This window comes from Saimiri boliviensis, chromosome 1, assembly GCF_048565385.1.
Source record: "Saimiri boliviensis isolate mSaiBol1 chromosome 1, mSaiBol1.pri, whole genome shotgun sequence".
Classification (NCBI taxonomy): Eukaryota; Metazoa; Chordata; class Mammalia; order Primates; family Cebidae; genus Saimiri; species Saimiri boliviensis.
The window spans coordinates 153,426,742-153,445,707 of record NC_133449.1 but is presented as its reverse complement, the minus strand read 5'-3'; the positions used below and the strand labels follow the sequence as shown (position 1 = coordinate 153,445,707).

Genomic DNA, 18,966 nt, shown 5'->3' with positions numbered 1-18,966 from the left:
CACATTTTCTTTATCCACTCATTGGCTGATGGGCATTTGGGTTGGTTTCATATGTTTGCAATTGCAAATTATGCTGCTATAAACATGCATGTACATGTGTCTTTTTCATGTAATGACTTATTTTCCTTTGGGTGGATACTGATTCGTAGGATTGCTAGATTTAATGATCGTTTTACTTTCAGTTCTTTAAGGAATCTTCATACTATTTTCCATAGTGGTTTTATTAGTTTGCATTTCTACCAGCAATGTAAAAGATTTCCCTTTCCAACACATCCATGGAAACAACTATTATTTTCTGACTTTTTAATTATGGCCTTACCACCTTATTTCTCTAAGGTAGAAGAATAGTGTGGTAAGTCATTGTGGTTTTGATTTGCATTTCCCTGACAATGAGTGATGTTGATCATATTTTCATGTTTGTCATTTGTAAATCTTCTTTCGTGAATTGTCTATTCATGTCCTTTAACAACTTTTTGATGGGATTTTTTTTTCTCGCTGATTTGAGTTCCTTATAGATTCTGAATATTAATTAGTCCTTTGTCAGATGCATTGATTGCAAATTTTTTTTGCAGTACTCTAGGTTGTCTCTTTACTCTGCTGATTATTTCTTTCGCCATGCAGAAGCTTTTAAATTTATTTTGGCCTCATTTATTTTTTCGGTTTTTGTTGCATTTGCTTTTTGGTTCTTAGACATATTTTTTTGCCTATGCCAGTGTGTGGAAGAATTTTCCTGAAGTTATCTTAAATAACTTTTATGGTTTCAGGTCTTAGATTTAAGTATTTGATCCATCTTGAGTTGATTTTTGTATAAAGTGAGAGATGGAGATCCAGTTCATTCTGTGGTATTTATTGTAATATCTCCCATTTCATTTCTAATTGAACGCATTTGGATCTTCTCCTTTCTCTAGTTTCCCTCTCTCTCATGGTCTGTCAATTTTATTTTTTCAAAGCTCCAACTTTGTATTTCATTTATCTTTTGTAATTTTTTCATTTCATTTTCATTTTTTTCTACTCTGATCCTTGTTTCTTTTCTTCTGCTGGGTCAGGGTTTGGTTTGTTCTTCTTTCTCTAGTTTCTTGAAGTGTGACCTTAGATTGTCTGTTTGCACTCTTTGAGACTTTTTGATGTAGTCTTTTAATGCTGTGAACTTTCCTCTTAGCACTGCTTTTGCTGTAACCCAGAGGTTTGAATAAGCGTGTCCCTATTATTCATTTCAAAGAATTTTAAAATTTTTATCTTGATTTCGTTGTTGATCCAAAGATCATTCATGAGCATATTCTTTGATTTACATATATTTGTATAGTTTTATGGGTTCCTTTTGTGGTTAATTTCTAGTTGTATTCCACTGTGATCTGAGAAGATACTTTATGTGATTTTGATTTTCTTAAACTTACTGAGTCTTACATAATATCCCTCTGTCTTTTTTTTTTTTTTCACTGTTACTTTAAAGTCTGTTTGTCTGATATAAAAATAGTTACTCTGGCTCACTTTTGGTTTGCATTTGCACAGAATATCTTTTTCTACTCATTTACCTTACATTTATGTGAAACCTTATGTCTTAGGTGAGTCTCTTGAAGATAGCAGTTACTTGGTTGGTGAATTTTTATCCATTCTGCCATCCAGTTTCTTTTGAGTGGAGCATTTGGCCAATTTACATTTGACATTAGTAGTGAGATGTGAGGTTCTTTTCTGTTCATTATGTTAGTTATTCCCTAAATACTTTATTTTTTTCATTGTGTTTTGTTTTAGAGGTATGTGAGAGTTATAATTTAAGGAGGTTCTATTTAGATGTATACTGAGGTTTTGATTCGAGATTTAGAACTCCTTTCAGCATTTCTTTCTCTTTTTTGGTGGGGGGGATTTAAAATTCTTTTTTTTTTTATTGCATTTTAGGTTTGGGGGTACATGTGAAGAACATGCAAGATTGTTGCATAGGTACACACATGACAGTGTGGTTTTCTGCCTTCTGTCCCCTCGCCTGTATCTGTCATTTCTCCCCATGCTATCTCTTCCCACCTCCCCACCCCCCCCATTTCCCCCCAACGGACCCCAGTGTGTAGTGCTTCCCTCCCTGTGTCCATGAGTTCTCATTGATCAACACCCGCCTATGAATGAGAACATGTGGTGTTTGATTTTCTGCTCTTGTGTCAGTTTGCTGAGAATGATGGTTTCCAGGTTCATCCATGTCCCTACAAAGGACGTGAACTCATCGTTTTTGATGGCTGCGTAATATTCCATGATGTATATGTACCACATTTTCCCTATCCAATCTATCATCGTTGGGCATTTGGGTTATTTCCAGGTCTGTGCTATTGTGAACAGTGCTGCAATGAACATTTGTGTGCATGTGTCCTTATAGTAGAATGATTTATAATCCTTTGGATATATACCCAATAATGGGATTACTGGGTCAAATGGGATTTCTATTTTTAGGTCATTGAGGAATCGCCACACTGTCTTCCACAATGGTTGAATTAATTTACATTCCCACCAACAGTGTAAAAGTGTTCCTATTTCTCCACATCCTCTCTGGCATCTGTTGTTTCCAGATTTTTTAATGATCGCCATTCTAACTGGTGTGAGATGGTATCTCAGTGTGGTTTTGATTTGCATTTCTCTAATGACCAATGATGATGAGCATTTTTTCATATGTTTGTTGGCCTCCTGTATGTAGCATTTCTTATTGTGCTGATTTGGTAGTGGCAGATTCTCTCAGCATGTTTGTCTGAAAAATACATTATTTCTCCTTCATTTGTAAAGTTTAGTTTTGTTTGATACAAAATTCTTTGCTTATAATTGTTTTAAGAAGACTGAAGATAGGACCCTAATTCTTTCTGGCTTGTAAGGTTTCTTGTGAGAAATCTGCTGTTAATCTGATAGGTTTTCCTTTATAGCTTACCCGATTGATTTTCCTCACAGCTCCTAAGATTCTTTCCTTTGTGTTGACTTTAGATAGCCTGATGACTATGTGCGTTGGTGATGATCTTTTTGTAATGAATTTCCCAGGAGTCCTTTGAGCTTCTTGTATTTGGATATCTAGATCTCTAGCAAGGCCAGGGAAGTTTTCTTCAATTACTTCCTCAAAGATGTTTAAACTTTTGAATTTCTCTTCTCCCTCAGGAACACCAATTATTCTTAGGTTTGGCCATTTTACATAATTCCCTACTTCTTGGATACATTATTCATTTTTTAAAATTATTTTTTCTTTAATTGGTTTAGTCCAAAAGTCTTGTCTTCTATCTCTGAAATTTTTTATTCTCCTTGTTCTAGTCTATTGGTGAAACTTTCTATTGCATTTTTAATTTCCCTAATAATGTCTATAGTTTCTAGAAGTTCTGATTTTTTAATATACTATTTATTTTTATGGAAAATTTTTATTCATATTCTGGATTTTTTTTAAGTTAGTTTACCTCTTTCTCTGATATCTCCTTGAGTAGCCTAATGACATTCTGAATTCTTCATTGGAAATTCAGAGATTTCTTCTTGGTTTGGGGAGCTAGTATGATCTTTGGGGGATATCACAAATCCTTGTTTTGTCATATTGTTAGATTTACTTTTGTGGTTTCTTTCCATTTGAGTAGACCATTTCTTTAAATTGTTCTTGAATTTATTTTTGAATGGAGTGGTTTTCTTTAATTTCTTTTTTCCTCTCTAAAGGATTGGACTTTAATGTTTATTTTAGCCTGATTGTATTTTTGGTGCCTTTAGGGGTAAAAACTTTGTATGTGTTCCTTAGGTGTACGGATTACTTGTGTGCTGGTTTTCCCAGATGTAGTTGTAGTATTTATGTTCTTGATGTATGAGAGAGTTCACTATCTTCTATGGAGATTAAATGTTAGAGAGATCTCTTGAATCTTAACTCATTCTCTAATGGTATACACTTTATTTTTTTCCCAGTATTTTATTGACTGAATTGATGATTCAGGCTTCAGGCCAATGGGGAAGGTATCCCTGAGTAGGCACTGGTTGTAGCTAAGGCAAGTAGGTAGATGGAATACTCAATGGCGGACTAAGACCCCAGTCTTGATGAGGGTAGCTAGGCAAGCTCTCAATTACATGTGCTGAGGTTTCATCAGGGTGAAGTGTGAGAACTATCTCAGCTCCCCTGCCAGGCCAGCAGGAAAGCTATCCACCTCACAACCTCACTCTTCTTTTAGTGTTTTGGCTATTCAGACAGGCACTTCTTTTCATCTGTAGGAATGTTGATGTTCCAAGTAGAGAGGCTTTGTGACTCTGCCTGAGTCTGGGGTATGCTCCTGAGTCTGAGTCTGTGCAGGTCTGAGTCTGGGGTGTGCTCCTCCTGTGGGGTTGCACTCACTCTGGATTGTGAACACTGTCTGTAGGTGCATCTGTGATGCATTCCTGTGGGAGAAGGCCCAGCTTCGTCTGTAGTGGTGTGCCAGAAGGGAACAAGGACTCCTTCTCTAAGGCCCTTCTCAATCAGAGATGCTGCTTGCTTGTTAGGGTAGAGGTACAGACTTCTCCTACTGCTCCCAGCACTGCAGTTATGTCTCTGCTGTAAGAAACCTCCCACTAGCGGAAAGATCTGGGACTCAAGGCCTGCTGTTAAGATTCTTTTGTCCCATGGGGGACAGGGGTGATCCCTTGATGTGCTACTGTCCCCTTTCCCTTAGGAATGGGGCTTCCAAAAAAAAAAAAGAAAAAGGAAAAAAAAAAAAAAAAGGAGTGGGGCTTCCTGAGAGCCACAGACTGCAGTGCTTGTCTTGTTTTTTGTTTGGTTTTGTTTTTGTTCTGAGACGGAGTTTTGCTTTTGTTACCCAGGCTGAAGTACAGTGGTACAATCTTTGCTCACTGCAACCTCTGCCTCCCGAGTTCAGGCAATTCTTCTGCCTCAGCCTCCTGAATAGCTGGGATTACAGGTGCCCACCACCACACCCAGCTAATATTTGTATTTTTATTAGAGAAGGGGGTTTTACCATGTTAGCCAGGCTGGTCTCAAACTCCTGACCTCAGGTGATCTGCCCACCTCAGCTTCTCAAAGTTCTAGGATTATAGGCATGAGCCACCGCACCCCACCAGACTGCAGTGATTGTTACTGCTTTTCTGGGTCTAGCCACCCAGTAGGGCTACAAGGCTCTAGGCCAGTGCTGGTGAATGTCTGCAAAGGGTCCAATGATGTGACCTATCTTCAGGTCTGCCAGCAGTGGTTACCAGCATCTGCTCTGTTGGAGGTAGCAGGGGAGTGACATAGACTGTAAGAGTCCTTGGTTGTAGATAGGCTTATGTGTTGACTTTCTCATATGCTGGTTATGCTAGTAGTGAAGTTGTCATGTGGACAGATTCAGGACCTCTGGTTAGTCAGGATGTTCCAGGTGGTGGAACTCGCTGTTATTTTCTCTTTCCTGGGAGCAGTGTTTCTCTGTCATGAGTTGCTGTAATGGCCCGAGTTGGTTGGCCTCCAGCCAGGAGGTGGTGCTTGCAAGAGAGCACCAGCTGTCATAGTAGCAGTGGGATTTAAGCTTATTCAAAGTTGGCCAGGGGAAGTATTCTGGTTTCTCAGGCGATAGTCGGGGTGATAAAGCTCCCCATGAGTATATGCCCTTTGTTTTAAGCTACCAGGGCAGGTGGACAAATACCATCAGGCAGAGACAGGGTTAGGCAGGTCTGAGCTCAAACTCTTGGGCAGGGCGTGCTGTGGCCACTGTGGGGCATAGCGGCGGTTCTCAGGCCACTGGAGTATTTTCCAGAGGGCAGTATAACTGCATCTCCTGTGCAGAAGAGTTCACAAGGGGAGTAGAGTGTAGCAAGCAGTGATAGGCCCCACCCAGCTCCCATACAGTTGGTGAAGCTGGTCTCAGTCCTGCAGTGCCCTACTAACACCACTGGGTTTAGATCCAGGCAGCCTGCACACAGAACTCAGACCTGCCCCAGGCCAGGAGCTTCCTTGCAGAGATAACACCAGGGCTTTCAGACCACACCCCTTCCCATCTGCCCATAATGCCAGGTGCCCAGCTCCTGTACTTATGTCTGCAGCATTTCCTGTTCAACCCCAGATTGTGTTCAAGGGAGCTCATCCCCACTCAAAATCATATCGCAGAATTCAGTTGCGAACTTCTTTCAGTGATGGGTATTTTGAACCACAGATCAAAGTTAAACATTTTGTGACATAAGAGAAACATAAAGTTAGGTTGATTTTTACATTGCAATCAATTTGGAAAACAGTGTCTCTTTTTCTGATTGAAAAAGAACCACTCACTGTGCGCTAATCATTCTATCTCTGTTCTCCCTGCCATCAGTACAGACACTCATGCTTCCAGATGTTACATTTCCCAAATGGCATCTATCTAGTAAGTCAGGAAATAGGGATTTGGGCCAGGCAGATACCAAAACCATAGCCTGTCCATGTGCTCTACTGCCTTCCACCAATACCATTCTAATAGTGATCCAGAGTAAACTAGGTTGGAAAACAAGTCCTGTGAACTAAGCAGGAAAACAAAGGCCCACGTTAACGGTTGGCCACCTTGAAACCCCAGTTCAGCACTTGCTTGGTGAGCATGAGCAAGCCCCTGTCTCTTTGTGCCTCCATCTTCTTTCCAAAATGAGGCTAAGGATTCCTGCCCTACTACCTGTACACTATTAGTGTGGTGATCATGTAGGATGGCAAATGTGAAAATATAGCAAAAAGGGACTTATATCAGTTATTACTCTTTTAGTTGTATGTGGTGTTGGGCAAAAAAAGTCTTTTATCAGGGCAGAAAGCTGACAATACCAAGGGATGGCCTGTCACCATATGCAGCTTGATAATAGGGCTAAACGTTGTCAACACATGTTGGTTTCTCCCTGCGCAGTTTCAGGCCTCATTTTTCTTTATGGAAGCCCCTTCTCAAAAATGTCTCCCCTTGTGATTACAGGATGGCTATAGCAATTATTGACCTTGTTGTCTCAGTGTCAAATGCCTCGGCAAAGGCAGAGACAGCTTCTTACATGGCTGAAACTGAGATACCCAGAATCGAGTCTCATTGCCCACGATTGGTCTCCACTGGATAACATGCCTGGCTATAAAGCAGTCCCGGTTACAAGGAGATTCTGAATGCCCATTGGCTGGGCCCAGACCCCTGCCACCCTTGGAGCTGAGGATACCATCAGAACCACCTGGAAAGGCAGTATGGAAGGTGTGCATCTCTAGCTGGCTAATAGCAGAAGAAGGGTGATTATGTTGGTTAAGAAGTTTCAGTGATATCTTCTTAATGCTATGTGTGCGTAAAGCAGTCTTATTAAAACATCATGGGCCAGGCACGGTGTTCTCACATCTGTAATCCCAGCACTTTGGGAGGCGAAGGCAGGAGGATCATGTGAGGTCGGGAGTTTGAGACCAGCCTGATAAACATGGAGAAACCCTGTCTCTACTAAAAATACAAAAAAATTAGCTGGGCATGGTGGCACATGCCTGTAATCCCAGATACTTGGGAGGCTGAGGAAGGAGAATGGCTTGAACCTGGGAGGAAGAGCTTGTGGTGTGCTGAGATGGCATCATTGTATTCCAGCCTCGGCAACGAGACCAAAACTCTGTCTCAAAAAAAAGAATCATAGATCTAAGAAAGCAATGTGTCCACAACCTGGCTGGAGTAAGGCAAAACTAAGATACACTTTTCTGAAAACAGAGTTTAGACGGGAGGATGGCTCTCCACACAAGCATACTATTTATTAAGCACACAGAGGGGAAATGTAATTTAGCAATGGTGGGGCTCCCTCCCTCTCCAGTCCCATTTAAGTCTTTATTTTTCAGCCTTTGCCACATTGGCCCACTTAGGGGAGGCTAACTATAGAAGGTAATTATTAAGATAGTATTTAATTAGTTTTGGTTTCAAATAAAGGTATTTACTGCAAACCTGGCCAGCAATGCTGATAGACGTTAATGAATGAAGCCACATGATTAAAACATCTGTCACTGTCAGGCAGGGTCGATTCAGGGTGGGGATTGGCCTGTCACTGGGAATGTGATGATGGCCACAGAAAGCTAAATTAGCCAAACTTAATGTTTCCCTAATCATTAGGCGATTGAGCTGACAGTGATTGGTCACAAACATGCACCAGTGAGCAGTAATGAAGTTGCTACCAGATCAGTTCAGCATAGGTTTTTCAGGCTAATTAGCTAGACAAAAATGTTAATTTAATCAAAGAAACGTGTATTCATTAAAGGTGTATAAGAGAGCTGGAGGAAAAAATTGGCTCAGTCATTGAGGAGGTAAAATTATAGCTGCCAAGCAAGTCACCTTGCTTCACAAAATCATTCCTCAATTTACACTGTCTCTTAGAAAAGTCTAGTCACACTTAAGCATGTCACATGGGCTTTTTCCTTAAGATCTGATTATCGTAAAGGAAAGATCATCTGCAGAGCCATGTAGAATAGAAGCAAATACTTAACTCATTTTATCCCCAGAGAATTAATTAATTTCTGTAGAAATGTTCTTTTATTTTGATTCACAGACTGTAGGAATAGAAACAGTTATTAGGGATTATGTAATTCATGCCATTCTATTTACAAGAAGAAAATGAGGCACAGAAAGGCAGTATTACTTTGCTCATGGCCACAGAGCTTAACACATTTTAATTTGTGCCCTAGACACAAAGATTCCCTGTGTAGTTGATGGAGGGCGACATGTGAATTGAACATTGCAAATGGGATTTCCCCCTTTGCAGTATATTCCCCTGAGGATATACTAAGGACATCTTCAGATATTTTTACGGAGAGACAATTATCTCAAAAGATTACAATCTGACTGTACTTGTCATTGTGAAGAAAATGAAAAATCTGTATGATGGACAAATACAATTTGACTGTTTATTTCTTGGCATGGAATCATATATGTGGAAGTGCTAGAAGTAACAAGTGCTATTTAGGTATCAGCTGTTTACATCAAGGGCTAAAATTATTTTCTGTATCTTCTCTTCAATAATTCTTTGGCAAGTGATAGGGAGATGTAGGCTTTCCTTTGCAAGTTCTGTGTCCTGTTATTAATAATAGCATAGACCTCCTAAGTCTAAGTATGCTAACATCCATGGGCTACTAACTGCTTAAAAAATTAATGTATTGGCTGGGCACAGTGGCTAATGCCTGTAATCCCATCACTTCAGGAGGCTGACGCAGGTGGATCATGAAGTCAGGAGTTTGAGACCAACCTGGCCAACGTGATGAAACACTGTCTCTACTAATAATACAAAAATTAGCTGGGCATGGTGGGATGTGCCTGTATTCCCAGCTGCTCGGGAGGCTGAGGCAAGAGAATCACGTGAACCGGGTGGGGCGGCGGGGTGGGGAGCGGAGGTTGCAGTGAGCCAAGACTGTGCCACTGCACTCCAGCCTGAGTGACAGAGCAAGACTGTCTCAAAAAACAAATATTGATTTGTCCATCCATTTATTAATTTCACTAATACTTCTGCAGAGGGGTTGCGGTGGAACATTGTTCAACTCAGGCCTTTGTAGAATTCTGTCTGGGTTGGGACAGGAAGAAACCCTTAGTTCCTAATATTTACACAGGCTATCTTCTAAGATGCCGTTTATGCTTATTTTGAGCTGGTGAAATGTTATTCAACTTTCAGCACTCAGTTTGAATATTCTTTCCTCCAAGTAGCTCTCTTGAGTTTCCAGACCAAGCATGTACCCAACATGTGTGCCCCTAGCACCCAAAGCCTACGGCTATCACGGCATCCATCACCCCATTTGACTATAGCCTGCTTGTTTACCTGCCATTCATTGGGCCACAGTTTCTCAGTGTGGACTAGGTACCACCCACATCAAAACTGCCTGGATTCTTTGCCAAAAATATGAACTGATTTTATGTGACCCGCATTTAATCAGAGGGGAAGAAGTGTAAAACGGATTTTGGTCAGTTTCTTAGGTTATCACACACTATGAAGTTTTAAAATGCTATGTTATTCCCTCAGCTAGCTGAAATGTGGGTAGGCTCACAGAAAGTGCTCAAGGTAGATTTGAGGAATGAATGAATGAATGAATGAATGCACAAACAAATGAGTTCTGATCATATCAAAATCAATTGTCCAATCATATAGTTAGAACTTTCCCAGGGAACTGGATTCACAGCTTTGCTAGTAAAGGATTCCGTTCCTTATCTCTGATGCTGTAGAACCTTAGGAGTTACAATATTTTGAAAGCTAAAAGGGCGCTTGAAGATCCCCCAATCCATTCCTGTGATGGAGAGGACCAGATGGAAAGAGCTTTGCCTAAGGTTACAGAGTACGTTAACGACAGAGACTGAATCAGAATGTCTATTTCCATGTGAGTCCATTGCCTTTCCTATGACATCATGCTCCTGCTGCAGTGGCTTTACCATGTGACGAAGCAAAGCTATTCTTGCTCTGGGACCTCTGAAGGAATTGTCCAAACTCTCTGGTTTTATAAAGAATTAGAAGCAAATCAGATTTTTGGTGGTTGACATGTAACATCCACTCCTCCCAGAGACTCTTCTTTTATAGCTAACCAACTCAGCCAAGGCTGATACATGGAGAGGTGCTTATGAAAATGGCAGGGTGATGATTATTTCAAGTTGTAAAAAACAATTAGGAATTCCATCCTCATGGATTTGGAGCATCCTGTGGCCAGAAGGGTCCTGGCTGTAATTTTATTTATATCCTCTGTGTCCCATATTTTTTAAATTCCCATTCATTTCTCACAGTTTTTGCTATATTCAAATACCAAACATTACCCTTTGAGAGAAAGACTGAGTTCATCCTGATTAGTAGTATTCATGGAATCTTGTGTTTGATGTGCTAGTTTTTTAATACATATTTTAAAGTATTATTTTATTTGTCATCCTTGTACCATGTAAGTCATCTTATAGATAATCAATGGTACATGCATTGTGGTTTGGGATACAACTTCATTATTTTACTTAGATTCTGTCATCTCCCCATTATACCTCAAAAGGGAATATTCATACATTTTCAGAAGAAATGTTTTATGGTCTAATTTAAATGAAAATAAAGATGTTATCCTAGAGTCATCTTAGTTCCTCTGAAGTATTGAAGTGTTGTCTATGGCAAAGGAGAGCTGACAGTCCTTTATTTTACTATCACACCCTGAGCTATTTGGTTACTGTTAAAGAATGACAGATGGCTAAGGTAGAAATTAAGGTTTCTTTGTAGGTTTGGCAAATTTTATAGCATACAAGGGCTGTTTCAGTGCTGTGATTAAACAATGCAAACAGCGTTGCATTAGCATCTAAATTTTACATTATTTTCAAGAAAAAAAGGGTCCTGGTAACAGATGGAAAAGATTGATATTTACCTAGCAACAAAAGGGAGTCAGAATCTGACTGTTGGATGTTTAAATAGCCAACAAGAGAGATGGCAATTCAGAGAAAATGAAGAGGAAATAGCTAATATCACTCTTTTGGAGCAGGAAGAAAATATACGTTTTTTAACTTTTGGAAATGAGAGCCAAGTTCAAGTTTTGGAATCACCTCCGTGACTTATTACAAGTGGATATTTGAATGAACATTTCAGATCATTTCTAGACACATATTTTCTAGGTTTGATGCAGAGAAGCTATGAGAATGCTTGAAGCTGAAGGAAAATTACATCTGGAGGGATTGAAGCCTTCTGCCTAAGCATGCTACCTGGAGGATACATTGGGGAGGCTGGATTTGCAACCTTAAAAATGGCACTACAGTCGATTGGGAATTTAAGTATCTCTGTGAGGGCTTTGAATTAGGAGAACATATTTGTCAGATTTGAGGACAGTACAAAATCAAGCATTTTTGGAAAACCGTAAATGGGTTAATGTAGTATTCAGGACAAGCTGTGAATTGGCCTTTCAAAAAAGGTTTGTAGTAATGACATGCTGTAAAAATTACCACTGCGTTTCTGGCAGTTTTGACCATATGCTCCTGCTCTGAGAGCTGACATTTTCTGGCCGTCACTGTGGCTTAAGGACCCATTATTCTGTGCAGTGGACTTTGGCTCCATTTCCTATGTGCTTTCAGGTGGGCAATTTGCAGCAAGAGAGGAGAGCCAGTGGGAAGTTAAGGAAAGATGGAAGGATCTTTTTCAAAAGATTGCTTTCATGCACAGCAGCAAGGACAACTTAGCCAAAGAGAAGTGTTTATATTTCTACATGGTAGAAAGGAAACTCTACTTCAACTCCCACCTCTCCCAGGAAGCTTTCTTTAGTTCCTCCAGCTCATGCTGTTGTCTCCTGTTTATAAAATTGCAAAGTACCTATAATTTCTACTTCAGTTTTTAGCAACTAATTATATTCTACCATCTCTTTCTTTTTCTCCTCCATTCTTCACTGAGAACCCTAACCAAATGGTGTCCCATTTTCTACATTTTTAAAAGTCTTCTGTACCCTCTATGGCACCTGGTTTAATTATGACAGCCAGATAGGCTAACAATAATGATACCAGCTGCAGTGGTAATTGTGATAATAACAATCATACCAACTTAACGCGAACTAAATGCATTTAAGGTGGCAAATGCTGTCTAAGCTTTTGAAGAATGCTGTTTAAGTCTTTTAATCAAACAAACCTAAGAGAGTTACTGTTATTTCAACATCACAAATTGTAGGGGCATTGAAGGCAAGAAATGTTAAGAAATTGCTCAAAGCCAGAGCAAATACTCAGTCTCAAGCAAATATTCTGTCTTCAGAGGCCCCACTCCTAACCACTGGGCTCTTTCCCTAGGTCATGAAAAATAAGGAATAGCAGCTAACTTAGAGAGACGTGAGACTGCTCCAGGCACTGTTCCAAATACCTTCAAAGTGTAATCCCATTTAATACAGCAAGCCAGTGAAGGAGGTGCTCTTTGTAATCCCTTTTTCCATTTGAGGAAACCGAGGTTCAGAGAGGTTATTAGTTGCTCTGTGTAATGCAGCCAGTAAGTGAAAGAGCTGAGGTGTATCTTCTCTTAATCACTGTGTGACATTGTGCTTCAGGACATACTTGAATTTATGTGGATGGCAAACAAATATTCTTTACTTGACGATTCCTTCTTGGGGAAACTTAGTTCTTAAGAGAAATGGATTGTTCCTGTTTTTTTTTTTTTTTTTTAAATCTAGGGTAGAGTTTCTCAACCTATTTCTTAATTATTGACCCCCTCAGGAGTCTGTTTAAATCTTTTTACATAATTGCCCCTCACCTCCTACTGTGAAATGTTAATACCAAGAATACACTGCATAGCTGTTTACGTACTACATGAATGAGTATCTGTGCTTTATATATGAGAAGAATAAGAACTCTTAACCATCAGGAACCAGTTCTCATCCTTTGGGGACAATGTTACACCATAAAGAATGCATGGGTACATCTTTCTACACCCCAATTTTTTAAGCTGCTTTAGCATGAGCTCTTAAAATGCAATGCACAGGAAAATTTTGGTTAAAGTGAGAGCTCATTGTGTAGGATGCTCCACTTAATTAGCCAGGAATCCTTTATGTTTATACCCCTGATGAATATCCTGTTACATCAGTTCGTTCTGGAAACAAATCGTGGAAATCAGCAAGATTTCTCATCTGTGCCTTTCACCCTATCTTTTGAGGCCCAGAAACTATTGGAAACCCATCCTACAGGAAGTCAATGCAGTTTTTTTAATTGAGGTGAAATTCACACAACATAAAAATAACAATTTTAAAGTGAACAATTCAGTGTCATTTGGTTTATTCAAAATTTTGTCTAGCTATCATCTCTATCTAATTCTAAGCACTTTCATCATCCCAAAAGGAAATCCCCATGCCCACTAATCTGTCATTCCCCAGTCTCCCTCTCCTTACAGTCACTGGCAAACCACCAGTTTGCATCTGTCACTGTCAGTTTACCTATTTCAAATATCAACACTTCATATAGATAAAATCATACAACACAGGGCTTTTGGTGTCTAGTTTCTTTAACATAGCCTAACGTTTCATCCATCAGTACTTTCTTCTTTTTTTATTGCTGACTAATATTTCTTTTTATAGATTGTGCCACATTTTGTTTATCCATTTATCAGTTGATGGGCATTTGGGTTCTTTCTGCTTTTTGGCTATTATAAACAATGCTGCTATGAACAACATTTGTGTACACAATTCTGTGGGGAACGTATGTTTTCAGTTCCCTTAAGCATAGAGTGGAATTGCTGAATCATATGGCAACTCCAAGTTTAACTTATTGAGGAACTGCTGCACTGTTTTCTGTTGCAGCTTTACTATTTGGTATTTCCACCAGGAACATAAAAGCGTTCGAGTTTTTTCACATCCTGGCCAACACTTATTATTCATCTTTTTTATTATTGCCATCCTAGTGTGTGTGAAGTGGTACTCCATTGTGTTTTGATTTGCATTTCCCTACTGATGAATGATAATTGAGCATAATTTCCTGTACTTACTGGCCATGTGATATATCTCCCCCAGAGAAATGTCTATTCAAATCTTTTTCTTCTTTTTTTTTTTAAATTGGCTTGTCTTTTGTTAAGTTGTAAGAATTTTTTATATATTGTAGATACTAGAGCCTTATTAGATATGAATTTCAAATATTGTCTTTCATTCTGTGAGTCATCTTTATACTTTCTTGATGTTTTTGAAGCACAATCATTTTAAATTTTGGCCAAGTAAAATTCATTGATTTTTATTTTGTTATTGTTTGTGCTTTTGGTGTCATATCTAAGATGTACTGGCATTTCAGTGGGAATCTTATAGCTATTAGAGCCTTAACTTACAGGATTGAAACTTTAATATTGTGATTTTAGGCCCTATGGTAGATGGCATCAGGAGCAGTGTTGGTGGGAGTGGCTTTGGAGCTGCGACTTTCTAGTTGTTAGATTATCACCATCCTACTCGGAGCATAGTAATGCCACCAAGAAAACATGGAAGATTCGCCTCTAACGAGTGTAATACGTTGGTCATAGACACAGCTTTGGAGGCAAATAGACCTGAATTTCAATCCAGCGTTTACTTGCTAACTGCGTGTCCTTGAGCAAATTAAAGTGCATCTCATAATTTTCTTATTCTTTAAAGGGAGGATAATAATACTCTTCCTTCATGAGAACAGCTTGTAAATAGCTTAATATTACATGTGATACATAGTGCATGCTTGATAAATCTTATCATTGTCATCTATATCGTTAATAATTACTGTGCTCTTTACTAATCATTACATATGGCACAGAACTAAAAATGAATGATCATTTCCACGTTCAGTGGTTCTGCATTGTCTGGGCAACATTTCTTTTCTATTACTGTGACTAATTGAAAGATGATTGCACAGATAAACCTCCTGTATTTTCAATCAAAGTTTGCCATTACCATGTAGCTCCATTATGTGTTTCTCCATGGGTTTTATAATGAGAGGCCTGTTGGTCACTTGCGTAAGCGTAGAGAAAGTTAGGCTAGAAATGTGTGTGGAATCTAGCCAAGGCCGTTTCCTGACCTCAGCTCTCTGCGATTCATTGTTAGGACACCATGAAATCTTGGGGGTTAACTTCGTGCACTTCCTGAGTGCTGCAGGTGACTAAGTTGTGTGAAGTCACCTGAAGTGGAAATGGCTGATTCCAGCGGAAGGCATGACTGTGACTGGGCCCTGTCATAAGAGCACTTTCCTAACTGGGAAGTCAACTCCTTATCCAAGGAAGGAGGCATCAGGCAGCTGTTTGAGAATAGGACTGTTCTAAATCTGGCAGTCCACTTTGGCCTCAGATAATGGTGTTCTTGCTTGGGTGGCAGTAACAATTGAACAAGGTCCAGGAAGAGGACCTAATAGATTTTGCACAGAATTTGACAGCAGGGTTGTTTTTTAGGACAGGGGCGTGATCAAGTGTAGTTACTTTTAAGAAATTGTGCCTTGTTTTTCTTTATTCTCCGAGCTGATGAAATATATGCAAATAAGCTGAGTATGCTCTGCAGGTGTGATTGGGTTAAAAAGTAAGGACTCTAAAGATGTCCTTTACCCTAGAGCTCTGGCTAATAAAGGGCAATGAGACGAAACTGGTTTACATTGCTTTAAACCACTCTACCGCTTCCTATCTCTGGACCTTCTCTAAGTCCCCACGTCTCTGGAAGTCAATTTCTTCAACTGTAGAGTTTAAAAATTCTGTTGGTAGTTGTTAAATTATTTCATTTTTTTAAAGACAATGCATGTATCCTACAGAATGACATTCACAGGTACAAGTGTATATTTCAGTCCACAGTGTACATGCACTTTTGTAACCTGTTCATTTCTGTTTCCGTTGGATTTTGAGCAAATATTTTCATAGGTTTCCAAGTAATTTTTGTAACTATTATTTATGTTCTTCACTAATAGGCCTGTTTGTCCTAGCTGTTCATCAAGGTAAAAGCCCTTTGTCTTCTATTATAAATGCTTTGAATTTTATTTATGTTAATAAACATACTTTATGCATTTACCTTGTATCAGGTACCATGGAAGGTATTCAGGATTATGAAAGAAAATAACACAGAAATGTCCCTGCTCTTATAGGGTTTATGTTCTAGTGAAGGACACATATACTACACTAGAAAACAAAATGGTTTTAGACTGTGGTTGGTACTTTTGAAGGAAATAGTAGCTTTGATGGAGCGGATCTATTGTACAGAGGCTATATATTTTAATGAATGTAGCCTTTTCTACCTTCTTTTTTTTTTTTTTTTAGACAGAGTCCTGCTCCGTTGCCCAGGCTAGAGTGCAGTGGGATGATCTCAGCTCACTGCAATCTCCACCTCCTGGGTTCAAGTGATTCTCCTGCCTCCGCCTCCCAGGTAGCTGGAATTACAGGCACGCACCACCATGCCTGAATAATTTTTGTACTTTAGTAGAGACCGAGTTTCACCATGTTTGCCAGGCTAATCTTGAACTCTTGACTTCCAGTGATCCACCTGCCTTGGCCTCCCAAAGTGCTGGAATTACAGGAGTAAGCCACAATGCCCAGCCTTCTACTTTCTTATAAACTATTTCCTTTTAATGTATTTGAGACTAACATTTCAAGATAGTAACAATTTCACAGACCCTTGGTAGCAGGCACAGGTAGTTCATGCTGGAAATAGTTTTGCCCGCATGAATGGCAGTAGCATCACGTGATTCTGCAGTGTTTCCCCAGGAATCCTCAGAGTGAGTCTCTCACCATTATCTGGGACTGCGAGTGTTAGAAATTGGATCTAACTGACTAAAAGCTGACCTCATGATCATCTATTGAAGTTTGGTTTGCACATCTATGTTTTATTCCACCCTGGGTCACTGCTAACTGGGTATAATTAACACTCACATGACATGTAAAGACTCCAGGGTTAGGACAAAGGGGGACACTTGGGATCTCTTCTCATATCCGACACTAACTTGCATGTGTCTTTGAGAGAGTCATAAATTTCTCTGGGATTCAGTTCCTCTGCTGTGAAAATGAAGATGTTATTTGTCATGAAATACCTTCTAGATTTCAGCCCATGTGCCAGTGTTCCACTGGATCCATGAGAAAGGACACACAGTAGTTACACCTACAAGGGACAGGGAAAGATGTACCATACTTGTACTTGCTAACTTCAAATCAGGTAATTGTTCTAGTTTCTTATCTATAAAAATCTGCTACCTTTATAAATTGGAATCTCAACTCGAGATTCTCTGCATCCAAGGATCCACCTAGACAAAGCAGATACTTGCTGATTTTGGACATCCCACCATACTTCTCTCTCTCTCTCTCTCTCCCTCTCTCTCTCTCTCTCTTTCTCCCTCTCTCTCTCTCTCTCTCTCCTTCCTTCCCTCCCTCCCTCCTTCCCCTCCCTCCCTTTCTCCCACCCCCTCCCTCCTTCTCTCTCTCTCCTCCCTCCCTTTCTCCACCTTCTCCCTCCTTCTCTCTCTCTCTCTTTCTCTCTCTCCTTCCCTCCTTCCCTCCCTTTCTCCTACCCCCTCCCTTTCTCCCACCCCCTCCCTCCTTCTCTCTTTCTCTCCCTCTCTCTCTCCTCCCTCCCTTTCTCCACCTTCTCCCTCCTTCTCTCTCTCCCCTTCTCTCTCTGTTTGCTTTTTCCTCTAGCTGTCAACTAATCATCATTAGAATAACTATAACTGTAAGGCTTAGTGTAACTCCTCAAGAGCCTCAAAACCCTGCTCAAAAAATATTTCTATCCTTTGGGATAAACAGGCTGCCTCTGCCGACATGCTTAGCTTAGAAGCTTGGTTAGGCTTCCAGATGTGTTCTGACTCAAGAGGCAGTTTGCACTTTCAAAACTGGGTCTCTGACAATGCTGGTTGAAGGTACACAGCTGGCTCAGTGTGCTTAGAGACTTGCTTTCTTCTTAAAGATACTTGAAACGGTTGACATTCCTAAGTGCAAGAATCTCTCTGTGCCTCCCCCACTCCCACCCCCACCTCCGGACCTCCCTGCCACCCAAACAAATGCTTCTATTGGAGGAAGAAAAAGGTTCTCTCCTGCAACTACCATAAATAGCTTTTCCTTTCTGTAGGCATTATGGTTAATTTCATTATAGTATATAATGGATGAAGGACATTCAGCATGAAAATGTATCTATCTATCCACTGTAATTACATCAACATTTTTAAGCTTAAAAAAATGTTAGAGAAAGAACTCTTTCACATCTGTAACCAAGAATGTCCCACGTATTTTTACAAGAGTATAATAAAGACATTAAATGGGATAGATGGGGCTAAGTAGTTTTACAGATGGTGGTTGCATATTAAAGATTAAATTGCTGTCTATAAATAAAACCACTTTTACATTAACTAGGTTACTGCTTTATCTTAATTTGGGTATAATTGAGAGCATTAGAGTTCTTCATAATAGCCCAGTGAATGTTCCTGCAGACTGTAAACAGGACTCCATGGAATGCTAGCTGATGAATTTCCTTTGCCACTGAGAAGCCCTAACTTAAAAGGTTACCCTAGAAACTGCTGGTTTTCAGCTCTTCTCTTTGACTACTCTTACCCAAAAGTGGTACATATCTTTTCATTGCCTTATATCAATGAGTGTATGTATTCATTGTACACTGATACGTTTTGATCCCCAGTGTTGGCTTTT

General features: G+C 39.8%; 1 protein-coding gene across 4 annotated transcripts in view; it reads left to right on the top strand.

The window, feature by feature from the left end:
• The window catches only part of SGCD (sarcoglycan delta), a 1,061,368-nt gene that overhangs the window by 733,119 nt on the left and 309,283 nt on the right, over window positions 1-18,966 (top strand). Inside the window, exon 1 of one of the 4 annotated variants that reach the window (XM_074378809.1) lies at window positions 16,622-16,702. The exons of the other annotated variants lie outside the window; for them this stretch is intronic. Coding sequence (XP_074234910.1) covers window positions 16,637-16,702 — 66 coding nt within the window. The 5' untranslated portion in view covers window positions 16,622-16,636. Of the gene's footprint in view, window positions 1-16,621; window positions 16,703-18,966 lie in introns of those variants that run through there. 4 annotated transcript variants of the gene reach the window in all.